The sequence below is a fragment of the Cryptomeria japonica genome, chromosome 3 (assembly GCF_030272615.1).
Source record: "Cryptomeria japonica chromosome 3, Sugi_1.0, whole genome shotgun sequence".
Taxonomy (NCBI): domain Eukaryota; kingdom Viridiplantae; phylum Streptophyta; class Pinopsida; order Cupressales; family Cupressaceae; genus Cryptomeria; species Cryptomeria japonica.
In genome coordinates, this window is record NC_081407.1 from 744,703,912 (window position 1) to 744,717,523 (window position 13,612).

The 13,612-nt window shown below is 34.8% G+C and overlaps 1 protein-coding gene across 1 annotated transcript in view; it reads left to right on the plus strand.

The window, feature by feature from the left end:
* The window catches only part of LOC131042311 (succinate dehydrogenase [ubiquinone] flavoprotein subunit, mitochondrial), a 49,394-nt gene extending 36,337 nt beyond the window's left edge, over nt 1-13,057 (plus strand). Inside the window, exon 16 of the mRNA XM_057975660.2 lies at nt 12,533-13,057. Coding sequence (XP_057831643.1) covers nt 12,533-12,635 — 103 coding nt within the window. The 3' untranslated portion in view covers nt 12,636-13,057. The remainder of the gene's footprint in view (nt 1-12,532) is intronic.
* The last annotated feature ends 555 nt before the right edge of the window (nt 13,058-13,612 follow it).

A 13,612-nucleotide genomic window follows, 5' to 3' on the forward strand; every position in this document is an offset into this window, starting at 1 on the left:
CAATCTATGAATCAGCAAAGGTCAAATCAAACAATCTATCAATTAGCAAAGATCAATTCAACAAAGTGGATAAAATTCAATCAAAACATCATCAATCATCAATTCACATCTTGAAATCAGAAATGAATCATCAAATGTGTTTTAAGGAATCAATCAATCAATTCTTCATTCAAGCATCACTCTATCAAATCAACATTGGTTGAATCAATCACTCATTGCAATATCAATCATTCAACAACAATCCATCAATCAAGGAGAGCCATTGAATTAGTATCGGTGCTCACAAAGCGGAGATTAATCCATAATATATCAGCGATCAGGCCATAGATTGGATCAGAGATTACTATTTTTTGCAGGCAGTGACATTCTTGTTCATTGTGAAATGCATGAATATATGTTTTAATATGTATGCCTGATATATGAAGCAATATAATTCTTTACATATTAATATAGGATATTATATTTGGCACATAATATTTTATTTGTTAGACATAAGCAATAATATGGATATCTAAATAGCAATAATTAATCATGGAAGGTGAGGAAGGGAATACAAGGAGGGGGAATGGCTATAGAGTCCTCACTAGTTACGCCATCTCATATGAGATGATGGAAGGCCACATGAGGCCAAGAGTGATGCTATATCTGCTCTGGGGTCTAGGGTAGAGGATCACTTTGGGCACCCTATTGTAGTTTCTCCTCCAACCTCTACATTGATCAATTGTTGGGATGGGTTCAAGGGAGTCTCAATCATAGGAAGGTGAATAAGTGTGATATGATGAGGGGGAATGGCTATAGGACACCTCACTAGGTACACCACCTCATATGAGATGACAAAAGGCCACATGAGGCCAAGAGGGATGGTATATCCGTCTGGGCACACTATCATGTCTCCTTATCCTAAATCTTTACGGTTGAACTCCATCAATGAATTAGATATATATAATGTCATTAAGGTAACGTTCCAAATCTCAGTAGGAAAGATATATTTAATGGATTTTGCTTCCAATGATTATATGATATGATTGCAGGGTCTCAACTAGGATCTAATTGGTAAATGATATCTCTTTTAAAACTAGGGCATTTACAAAATGGGACATTCAAAACTAAAATTTTGATATCTAAGAATTTTAGAAAATGACATGGATGGATGGATTAATGGTTTTTTTGATGATTTTTCGCAAACCCTAAAAAACGTGAAAATTTTATTGATGTCAAACAATATCGAGTTTTAATTTTTATATCTATTTATAGGTTTTTGGGCCTTTTGGAGTCAATCATGACGTCTATTTTGTATCAAGATGCACCCATCAATTTTTTGTTGTTGAAAACATTGTCAAAATGAGAAAGGCTAAAGTTTTGATACCATGTAAGAGTCACACAATAGAATAAAGCAGCAGGATCATCTACAAAATCAAAAAAAACCTTCCACAATAGAGAAGTAAGAAATGAATGCTAAATTATACAAAGAATTAAAGATTGAAAAATTGATTGCTCAAAAAGTAATCGGATTACTTAATTCAATTGTAGAGCCTTTTAAATAGGCGATTACAAGCGGCGATGTTTATAAAAAGAAACAATTGCTTCTAAAAATAGAAGCCAAAAACAGAAAACTAAATAAAGTAAAAAATACACTAATGACCATTAAAATATTAATTAAATAATAATTAAATATTCTACTACCCTCCCTTAATGGTCATTCTATCAACAAACTACCTTACAGAAGACACTGCAGGCCTTTTGATCACAAACACAAAGAACACTTTGCTGCGGCAGAGACCCTCCCACGATCTGCAAAGTGTTAATGATCAAGAATGTTGATTTCAAGCAATCAGATGTTAATCTAACCAATTAATTATAATCAGACCGTGAATAAACAGTAATAGTAATAAAACACAAGACACAAGACGACAATACCTTGGGAAAACCTCCCTCTTGGAGGTGAAAAACCCAGCCTTAAATATGATATGTATTATCTCAATTGTAGGCAATTACACTATAGCAAACTTATCTTTGATTTCTGTCCAAACAACAAGTTGACAAGGTAATGAAGGATGCAACCCTAATCAACAGTAGATGACCAAAAGAGAGGGTCAGCAACAGATGACAACAATAGGCTGGAGCAGAATTGTAGAAGATCTTGACAACTTCGCCCAACAATATCCTTGACTGAATTCGCACAAGTGAAGAGTTCACTAAAATGTAGGAGAGCATATCGCATTTGCTAAGAATGATTATGTAAATGACTTCATCTTCAAGTGGATTATATACCATCCTTTTTGGCACTAAACATCCTCAAGTCGGCTTGCAAGATAAATAATTAATATTATACATCTTCCCACGTTAGGTATTGGGTCCAGCCCAATAGCCACCACGTTACAATTGAGCCCAGTCCAAAACATAGATAATTGTTACATTTGGGTATACCCTATCTACAAGTTACATTCAGTATAGGACCACAAGTTACATCGCCTAATTAGGGTCAGACCAAATTGCAAGTTACATTTATAGGCCCTGTCCTATCCACAAGTTACATTATATATAGGTCTTGCCCAGACAAGACATAATTACAAGTTACATGTATTTGGGCCCAGCCCTAAGTTCAATTTACATAATAGATAATACATGTGTATTTTAATTGTCATTGACGACATTAAAATACAATAGAAAGGTATCCAAGCTAGCTACTATTTCAACACTCCCTCTTAGCTAGGGAGGATAGCTGCCACTTGTCATGATCCATTCATGACCTTCATCTTGCATTTCCCGCAAGGATGAATGTATAAGCTCCATAGAGTATACTTGCAATAAAACACATAAATATCATGAACTCATTTCATGATGTCCATCTTGCATTGCCCGCAGAGGATGGATCCACCTTGCATTGCCCAGAGAGGGTGGAAGAGGTCTTACACCTCAACCTTCTCCCAGAGAGAGATACACTATCATAATCTTCCATCTTGCACCTAAACATAGAGTGGAGTTACATAACCATTGTCCTCCATCTTGCACACAAGCATAGAATGAAGACATAGTCCTCCATCTTGCACACAAGCATATAATAGAATCTAATAAACATAATCCTCCATCTTGCACACAAACAAATAATGGAATAAACATAATCAGAATATTGTAGTCTTCCATCTTGCACACAAGCATAGAATGAAACTGCATAACATAATCTTCCAGCTCGCACACAAGCATAGACTGGATCCACCTTACATTGCCCGCAGAGGGTGGAGAGGATATTTTCTACCATCTTACATTGCCCGCAGAGGATGGTAACAATTGCTCTTCTCCCTGAGAAGATTACACTACCACCTTACATTGCCCGCAGAGGGTGGTTGATACAACACAATGTATCACTGAGGTTGAGATTCCCTCTCAACTAAGGTGGTGTTCTCCACAACTCCAAGTCTATCTTTTGAAGAACTCAAGCTTCAAGAGACTTGGTGAGAACATCTGCAACACAACATTGTCCTGCCATAAAACACTAAATTGTCAGGTATCTCTATACAACCCTGATGATAAATCAAAGCAACATAACAAGAATTTTGAGAAACCACACAACTTCTCTTGATGCAACACTTGCAACAATGTATTTCGCTTCAACAATACTCAATGCAACTGAGGACTGTTCCCGTAGATTCAAGAGATCGCAACGGGTGAATGCTTGAAGTGTTTTCCTTGTCTGTAACACTTCTTGACCAATCTGAACCTAAGTAGTCTTCTAATGATGGCAGCTTCAACCCATAATCAATTGTGTCTTGCAAATATATCAAAATTTGCTTAGCTTTGATTAGCTGAAACACTCACCAATCAACCTACCTCTATTCAGATGAATGTGCAAGATCATAGTTGGCTGCAGACATACTCAACCTCTTCAAGTTAGTTTCCATGTAAGTTTGCAATCCATAATTCTATAACAATAGAAAACTTGACTTAGAATAATTTCATTAGATCCTTGCCACACTTCTAACCTAGAAGTAATGCATTTTAGTTTTAGATCTTCCATCTCAATTTTGAGCTAATTCTTTCTTATATCAAATCATGAGACTATCTTTATCAGTCAGAGTTAGATCATCCACATAAGGAATTAGAATTAGCATTTCAAATACTTTAAGGAACAAGTTTTACAAAACCCTAGGCTTATCAAGTACTCTTTCATACCAAGAGTTTTATTGAAGATCATAGGGCTCCCTCTTAATCCTCAATGTCAGACTGATAGCCAAGCGTCATAGTATCATAAGTATTCATAAACAAGGATGAGAAATGCCAACTTCACCTTTTATGAATTGGACCCATGGCGCAATTATGATCATGACATATCTTCAAACTTCTTCTAATTGAGTGTGAAGATCCTTATGCCTTATTTCAAAGCTCCCTTTGAAGCCACATCAACCCAAACTTATGGATTTCTGATGTCATTATGGCCTTGGCCCTCGATGTGCATCACCTACTATATGAGTTTATATAAAAAATGACCTTGGGTGAGGATCACAACATTCATGATAAGTTAGATGCATCCCTTTAACAATATAACCAATGGTACACATAATGCTGAGACAATACTTATGTGACAAATTAAAAAAAGCCAGCCTGTAGCATACAACCTGAAACTTGTACATCACCATACAAGTTATAACAAATACTCAATCAGATCATAAATGAGGAATTACTAATACCTTTTAATAGTGACGTACCACATGATGGTGACATAGAATGTTTACAAGGAGAGTGAAGTATACTTACCAATGAAGATACTAACCAAGCAATGATAGTTAGAGCCTAAAGGAGAACTATACTTCCATGAATCAATAGCAATTAGTAAGCTCTAGATAAAGGATATAAAGGTATTTCAGACCAAACCTCTAGTCATCCAACAACAAACACATCAAAGGAATTAATCTTCTGATCAAGCATAAAACAACAGTCTAATATTATTTTCAGATTTGCCCTTTTTAGTACTCCAAATTCCAACAACTGTTGGTGGTATATGTGTGTGTGTGTGTGTGTAATGTCCCCCAATGGGACCCTCTTATATTAAGATCTGTGCATAGTGATTACAATATGGGAACACTATTGTCAACTAAGCTTGGTTTGGACCCTGCACAACAGATTAGTCAACATTTCCATAATGCCTTGATGGACTATGTACATATCATAGTTATGACACAAATACAGAGTATCATCTCTATCACTTTTATAACATCTTCTAATCTCGTATCACTTGAGATTCAGAAGCAAAGGTACAACATATATAATGCAAGTTAACTTATAACATATGCATTATACATACAATGATATAGTATAGTGAAATAATGCACTGTAGTGCCGTATAAATTTTCACAATATGCTGATATACAAAGTAGAATAATCATGCATTTGAATCATTGCAAATCAATAACTCTCAATAGAGTATAATAAAGAATGATATCACTTTCTGATACAACTAAACTCATCTCAAAGAATGCCTACAACAATATGCATATATAATGTTCTTTATTAAAAAACTGAAATAAAACTGTCATCCTCTTAAATAAACAAAGTAGCAAAATATACAAATGCGTCCTTGAATACCTTAACAAATAGTACTTACTTTTCAAATCCGTTTTGAATTTCTTTTATCAAATAAACAATAATAATCATCTTGGAAATTGCGCAACTGAAATAGTGATCATCTTAACAGAATAGAAGAAAACCTGTTACCATAGTACAACTTCACCAAAATTGAGCACCAAATCTAAACTAGTGTTATTGAAAAGTGAACGTTGATCATATAACCACAAATCCTTGAATGATCAAACTAAACCATAGCCGGAGACATCGAACAAGGGTTAAGAACAAAAAAAAAAAAGAAGGTATGCTTTTAAATAACCAATTGGAACAGGGGTATGCAAAACTATGATAAACATAGATTACAATAATCAAACCCTCAATTCATAATACTGGGGTATACAAAATATAAAAGGGAACTTGAACTAGGGTTTACATGAACAAGGGTTTGAATACTAGTTTTAACTTTTAACATAGTAAGTCTTGAGGACAACATACAGGTTTAGCTCCATAACAAAGATTATATAACTTTTCTTGCAACAAGCCCTAACAAGCCCTAACAAGGGCTTACAAAAAAAAAACTAAATACATTTAACAAAAATGTTACTTCAGAGGCGAAACCCATACTAGGGTTTTACGAACAGTTGCAAATAATCTTTTTTTAATACACAGCTAAACTTGTTTTTCAAAATATAAGTTTAACACAAGCAAAACCACAATAATACAGAGATAAACAACAACACGCAACTACAAACAACGACAAAGTTTAGGGAAACGAAAAGACCTGAAACCACCTCATGTTTCATGTTGTGCTCATACTGTAGGTAACCACCTCCAAACTACCATCATGATGCCACAAGCCCTAGTTGCCCTGCGTGCCCTAGCTCGAGGGCACACAAAGATGAAATAACAAAATGCATAATTAAATCTGATCACTGGTTAGTACGAACCTAGCTCTGATACCATGTTAATTTCAAGCATTCAGATGTTAATCTAACCAATTAATTATAATCAGACTGTGAATAAACAGTAATAGTAATAAAACACAAGACACAAGACGCCAATACCCTGGGAAAACCTCCCTCTTGGAGGTGAAAAACCCAGCCTTAAATATGATATGTATTATCTCAATTGTAGACAATTACAATATAGCAAACTTATCTCAGATTTCTGTCCAAACAACAAGTTGACAAGGTAATGAAGGATGCAGCCCTAATCAACAGTAGATGACCAAAAGAGAGGATCAGCAGCAGATGACAACAATAGGCTGGAGTAGAATTGCAGAAGATCTTGACAACTTCGCCCAACAATATCCTTGATTGAATTCGCACAAGTGAAGAGTTCGCTAAAATGTAGTAGAGCAGATTGCATTTGCTAAGAATGATTATGTAAATGATTTCATCTTCAAGTCGATTATATACCATCCTTTTGGCGCTAAACATCCTCAAGTCGGCTTGCAAGATAAATAATTAATATTATACATCTTCCCACGTTAGGTATTGGGTCCAGCCCAATAGCCACCACGTTACAATTGAGCCCAATCCAAAACATAGATAATTGTTACATTTGGGTATACCCTATCTACAAGTTACATTCAGTATAGGACCACAAGTTACATCGCCTAATTAGGGTCAGACCAAATTGCAAGTTACATTTATAGGCCCTGTCCTATCCACAAGTTACATTATATATAGGTCTTGCCCAAACAAGACATAATTACAAGTTACATGTATTTGGGCCCAGCCCTAAGTTCAATTTACATAATAGATAATACATGTGTATTTTAATTGTCATTGACAACATAAAAATACAATAGATAGATATCCGAGCTAGCTACTATTTCAACAAAGAATATCAGAATCCATCCAACCTGATGTTGGGAAACTGAGATCTGAAACCATGATTTTGAGGAAAAATCGGCAAACCCTCCAAAACTAAAGATACAAATCATCATTTTCGTGGAAAAAATGGTAAAAAACCTTGAAACGATTTTTTGAGGAAAAAATTGAACAAAACCCTGAAACGTCGCGCGTCAAGACCCAAAACATCATGTGGTAAAACATTAGATATCACGTGGTAAAACACTAGACATCACGTGACAAAACACCAGATATCACGTGGTAAAACCCTGATTTTTGAGGAAAAAATCAAACAAAACCCTCCCATGATTGTTTATGGCAAAAAATTAGAAAAACCATAAACAATTTTTCAGGACAAAATCATGAAAACCCTAAAAGCTGGATTTACAAATCATTGTTTTTGTAAAAAAAACAATAAAACCCAGAAAAATAATTTTTGTGGAAAAAACTATTAAAACCTAGCAAATTTAGAAGTTGAAATTTTTCTGAAAAAATAATCAGAAAAATAATAATCTACAAAATAATATTGATTTTTTTAAAGAAAAAAACTAGTAAAGTAACTGTACAGGCACTCAGAAAACCCAGAAAACCTTGGGTCGTGATCGGCAGAAAACCCAAAAGGTCAAAACCCTGAATCCGACATAGCAAAAAATCACACCGAAATACACAAAATCGTGGGCCGAAACGTGAAAGTTGCGTGCTGTAGATGAAATCGTGATTCGGTCAAATGCGAAAATCGTGCACTTAGTGCAGAGAACCAGGGTCGTGATAATTGCGTTGAAATCCCGTCGGAAATCGCGAAAATCGAAAAAACGCCCCCGGTAGGTGCCCAAGTCAGAAAATCACGCAATACAAACTATCGTGGGAGAAAGAAGACCGCAGGAAACACAGACCCGGAAAAAAACGAAAACGATTTTCACGTGCAGAGGTCGTGCAAAACAGGTCGCCTGAAACCCTAGGTTGCGGCCTCAGTAATCCGCAAACAAATCACGCGAAAAATTGTGGGAAAATAAATCGCGATCTAGAGTCTGCAGAAATCGCGACGGAAGGTCACGCAAAACATACTGTGAAATCGCGTTAAAAAAAAAATCTCCTAGCAAACACCACGATCTGCAGAGAAAAAAAATGATCACCTTGATGCGGCAATCTTGCCTAGCACAAAGAAATTCGCTCACGAACCAGAAACCCTTGAAACCCTCGAACAAAATCTTCATAAACCCAGCCCACGAAATTCTGGAAGAAGAAACATGAACTTCTGAAAAACAAAACCACGAACACTAGCTCACGATTTTCAGAAACCCTACTTCAGCAGGCCCTAAAAAAAACTTCACTAAAAACCTCCAACAATTTCACAAAACCTTCAAAAAAGAAATTTCTGAAAAAAATTCCAGATCAGAAGAGGCTTTAATTTTCTGTTTAAAAAACTCGCCAAATTTTAAAGAATCCCATTGACCCACTCTGATACCTTGAAAAATTCATTGCTCAAAAAATAATCGGATTACTTTATTCAATTGTAGAGCTGTTTAAATAGGCGATTACAAGCGGTGATGATTCTAAAAAGAAACAACTGCTTCTAAAAATAGAGGCCAAAAATAGAAAACTAAATAAAGTAAAAAATACACTAATGACCATTAAAATACTAATTAAATAATAATTAAATATTCTAATAAAGATACATAATGTACAAAAGAAACATTGGTTATATAGGCAAATGAAAGACTGGACAATATAGGATTATGACAAGTGTCACAATCATATGACATGGGACAAAAATAAATGGCCTAAATATGCCTCAAGTTAGCTAAAGTGTGAATGGGACCTAGATGGGAATCAATTGCGTAATATAACCCTATCCACACCTACGCAATCAACCTTACTAGCAATCCTTAAAATTGTAGTGATTGAAATAGACAACAATTGACTCTTTAAGTCCATCATAGAAACAAAGTTCAATGAAGTGATTTTCTCTTCTAATAATGACAAATTTGTCAATCTGGATGGCTATTTGGCATTTTTTAAATCAAATTTTCGTGTATAAAATTACATATGATCTTCTAGAAGTAGTAAAGGAATCAAGAAGGAAAAACAAGTTCTCAAACAGATAAATGCCGCAAATTCATTCATCCCAAAGACTATGAAAGGCTTGCACAATGGACCTGTTTATCCTCTTGCTTAATGCAACATGATGCTCGAAGTCACTTCAAAATTATGGCTAGAATAATTAGGCAGCTATTACAAAAAAATAAAAATTATTTTAGAGATTCAATTTTGCCTCATTCTAGGTAGTTAGTTTAAATTTATATGTTGGCAAATTTAGGAATTATTGCACTCTACTAAAATCTAAAAAATCCAACATTTTCATAATACTTTATATGCCCAAGGCCTTCAAGATATGGCTGATCCCACAATAGTGTATCCCACTTGTGGGACATCCTAATTTTTGCCTGAAATCACATATATTTAAAATAAAATAATGATTGAAGCCTAATGGGGTTCTATCTATAAGGGTTTGATTGAATGTGGTTAGATCGAACCCCCTTGAATAGAACCCACAGACTTAATCCCTGACATAGTCTTCCATGCACGTACCAAAATGCTGATGAAAAAGTAAATTTGCCTCACCTTTTGGGGGATCAACTGAAGTCATTTGGAATTGCCATTGCAATTTTATAATACTTAGTATTAGTTTTTCAAAACTATAATATGTAGTATGTAGTATGTTTTATTTAATATTGTATTTTTTAACTTATAATGAATGTAAGTCCATGACAAAAAATTGATGACCACTCATTGATTCCATATTAGGGTTAAGTAGGTGACTATGGTATAAGAAGGATAGAATATTCAACAATATAGAGTTTAATTTTATTTTTCAATCCATGTTTTCTATGATTCCTTTATTGTTTGTTTTGCTGGTCAAAAAGAAAAAATAATGCCTTAAAAGTCCGCTCGACACTTGAATTGATATAGAATTGGGTTGGAATTCCCACCTCATACATCAGAATCGCCTGGGTATGCTCTACGTTGTTTCCACATGATCCTGCCTGAGAAAAACCAAACCTTGATTGTTTCCACATGTAATTCAGCTTCGTACTTGATTCCAGTATGACCGATACCCAGAAATACTGTAATTTTTAGCTGGTCTGGTCATATAGCTAAACAAATTTATTGAAAAAATAAAATAAAAATCAATAAAAACAATTCTTTTTTTTAATTTTTTTTATTACAACTTGAATCTACATAGAAAATGCCACAGCTCATTAGATTAGACCATCCTTAATTGTTGACTGTTTCTTCTCTATAATTGATACAAATTGAAAAATACTAAAAGATGTTGATTTTGAACATCTCACTTAGGCCAAAAAGTGGGGCTTTGTGGGATTGCCAATATATAGCTCAAAATTTTTGGACAAAGCCCCCTCAAATAATAGGATTCAACCAAAATATGGTCAGCTAGATAAATAGTTGTTTATCACTCCTACCTTCACAGTATCCATCAATGCCTTATTGGAGAAATGATCACGTCTTCTAGAGGGTTAAGATGAGGAGATCCTTTTGGTCGCCCGAAAAATAAGATTCTAATGACATGGAGAAAGAAGAACAGAAGAAGTTCTGGTAAACTGTGTTCAATAACAATCTGGCTGCTTTCATGATTTCATCAACTTCAAAATGGCCAAGATAAACTTGCCGACTACCTTATTTATTTATAACACAATTTTCTAAAACTGCAGAGTGTAACAGAGGTGATAAAGTAAATCTTATTAGTAAACACTGAGAAGCAAAAATGTCACCTAGCTGAAGTACAGCGGCAGAATGTACAATAGCAGCAAGCAAGACTTTCAGCTACCCATCTTTAAGCTGCGGGTTTGGATACACAGACTGGCAGGTGCTATTGGTGACAGAATATTTGCAAACCCTCATCCAGACCAGCAGCTACAGACTGTTGTACCATAGGGAGGGAGGCTACAAACCTCTAACAGAGCACTGACAATACTACGAAGCATAGTTCACAGACTCAGTCTTGGAGAGTACTTGGCAAGCAAAAATCCTGGTGAGTACTTGGTGAAGTTTGCAAACTATGTGACAGTATAAGCAAAAATCCTGGTGAGTACTTGGTGAAGTTTGCAAACTATGTGACAGTATAAACTATCCTCCTTGAGGTGGGAACCTGCTTCTAAGTAGCTATGCTCTAAGGATTGTTTTTTGCCATCAAAACTGCATAAAGCATACTGTAACATTTGGTCTGTTTTATTTTATTCTCACGGTGGATCGTTTTGGCTATTTAAAAGGATTTGGATTTCATGTCAGCTTTTCCAGTATGCTATGAATACACTTCTTTTTTTCAATCAGAAAAAGAAAAGAAAATCTGTCAAGACTGCCCAGGAGTAAACAAAATAATTCTTTTTTCAAAGTTTGTATTATATTACAATAATGATAATCTTCTGTTTGCAAATCTCATCTAATGGAGGTAGCTGCTCCTTTTAAAATGATATGGCGGGACACAAGCAGATGGTATACCGTATAATCTTTCCTTATTCTGTTTTAATTTTCCCTTTTTCTTTTGTCTACAATAAAACACTTTAACGTTAGTACCATATTCTTATTTTACTTCAGTGGGTGGGCACAATGTCAAGTTTATTTCACTTGAGTATCTGGCATAAGCTGCTTCCATAGCTCAGTTCACCATGAAACCTTGCCCCTGAAAGTGTTAATCTTAATTACAAACAAATGATCAGTAATTTAGTAGATCTGGATATTATCTTCCAGTTAAATTTTGTATAAAGTGGTTAAACTTAACAGCACCAGTTATTATTGTTCCATTGTCTATTTGTTGGGTCCCTTGGAACTAAATTTTTCTGCCAGAAAGTATGTAACAAGGCCAAACTCTTCACTTGTGATAAAATGTTTAAGTTGTATTATTTGCTGTGGAAAGTTCAAAATAGTAGTATGTGCATAAAAAGCTCTACATATGTTGACGTGGTAAATGCATATTGGAATTTTGTTTTGTAAGCATTTATAGGTTTTATTAAGAGAGTTAAGATGGAAAAAATATGAAGATGTAGTTAGGTAATGAATGCATTAATTGACCCTAATTTTCCGGTTTTATTTCCTTATAGGTATTGGGAAAATGGGAAGGTTCGTTTGGCCTATAGGCCTGTCCATCTGAACACTTTGGATGATGAGGTGGAAACATTTCCTCCAAAAGCTCGAGTATACTGACCACTCAGATTACTGGCACCAAGGAGTTCCAAAATCCTTATTTGCAGATTTTGTAACACATTTAAAACTGCTATTGTTTAATGAATAAATGTAAGTACATTATTTAAATTATTTGCGTTCACCTTGCAACGAGGCTTTTCGGTATTTTTCATAGGTTGCAAGTGATACAGAAGAATGAAAATGGGCTGCAGCTATGATTCGCCAAGTGTACATGGGAATCAATGTATTGATATCATTCAAAATTGATATTTTGTTAATAGAGCTGCATGGTTACTGAGAAATTTAGAACAGAGATTTCAGTATCAACTTTGCAAAGTCGAAACTTTAATATTATACTGTTCAATAATTGAATTTTATGCATGCACCAAAGAACAGAACAAATGTCATCTCAAGCACAGTTAATAAAATTACATTTAGTATCATTGTTGTTCATACTTTGTTGATAATACACCAGTGTCAAACATGTTCATTGATTTGCAGTATGTTAGCGAACAATTTAAGACACAAACTTATCCATTCACATGGAGGTAGCGAACAATATAAGTCACTAACTTATCCACTGTACATGGAGGTACAAGAGTTATTTTCTGAATTGATACAAAATGACACTTTAATGCGTATACAATCTATTGTAGGTAGCATGGAAGCAGTTCTTTGAGAAACCACTCGAACTCTATAAACTAGCTCATGGTTTTATTCTTTATTCTCTTTGATATGATGAACCTTTGTTGTGAGTTAGATGTTCAGGAGTGGATGGGAGTTTTATGGAAATTTTAATTTCAAAATCTATAGATTGTTGCTTTTGTACCAACCTTCTTGGCCCATGAATAAATTCCAAACGCATAAGAGCCCAAGTTCTTCAAACAATCATTGAAAGCAATTGTTTCTCTTGAAAATGGATATATAGCCAGTTCTATTCCTTTGAATAATAAAAAGGTATTTTTGATTTAAGTTAGGGCTACCTTAAAATATGAGAC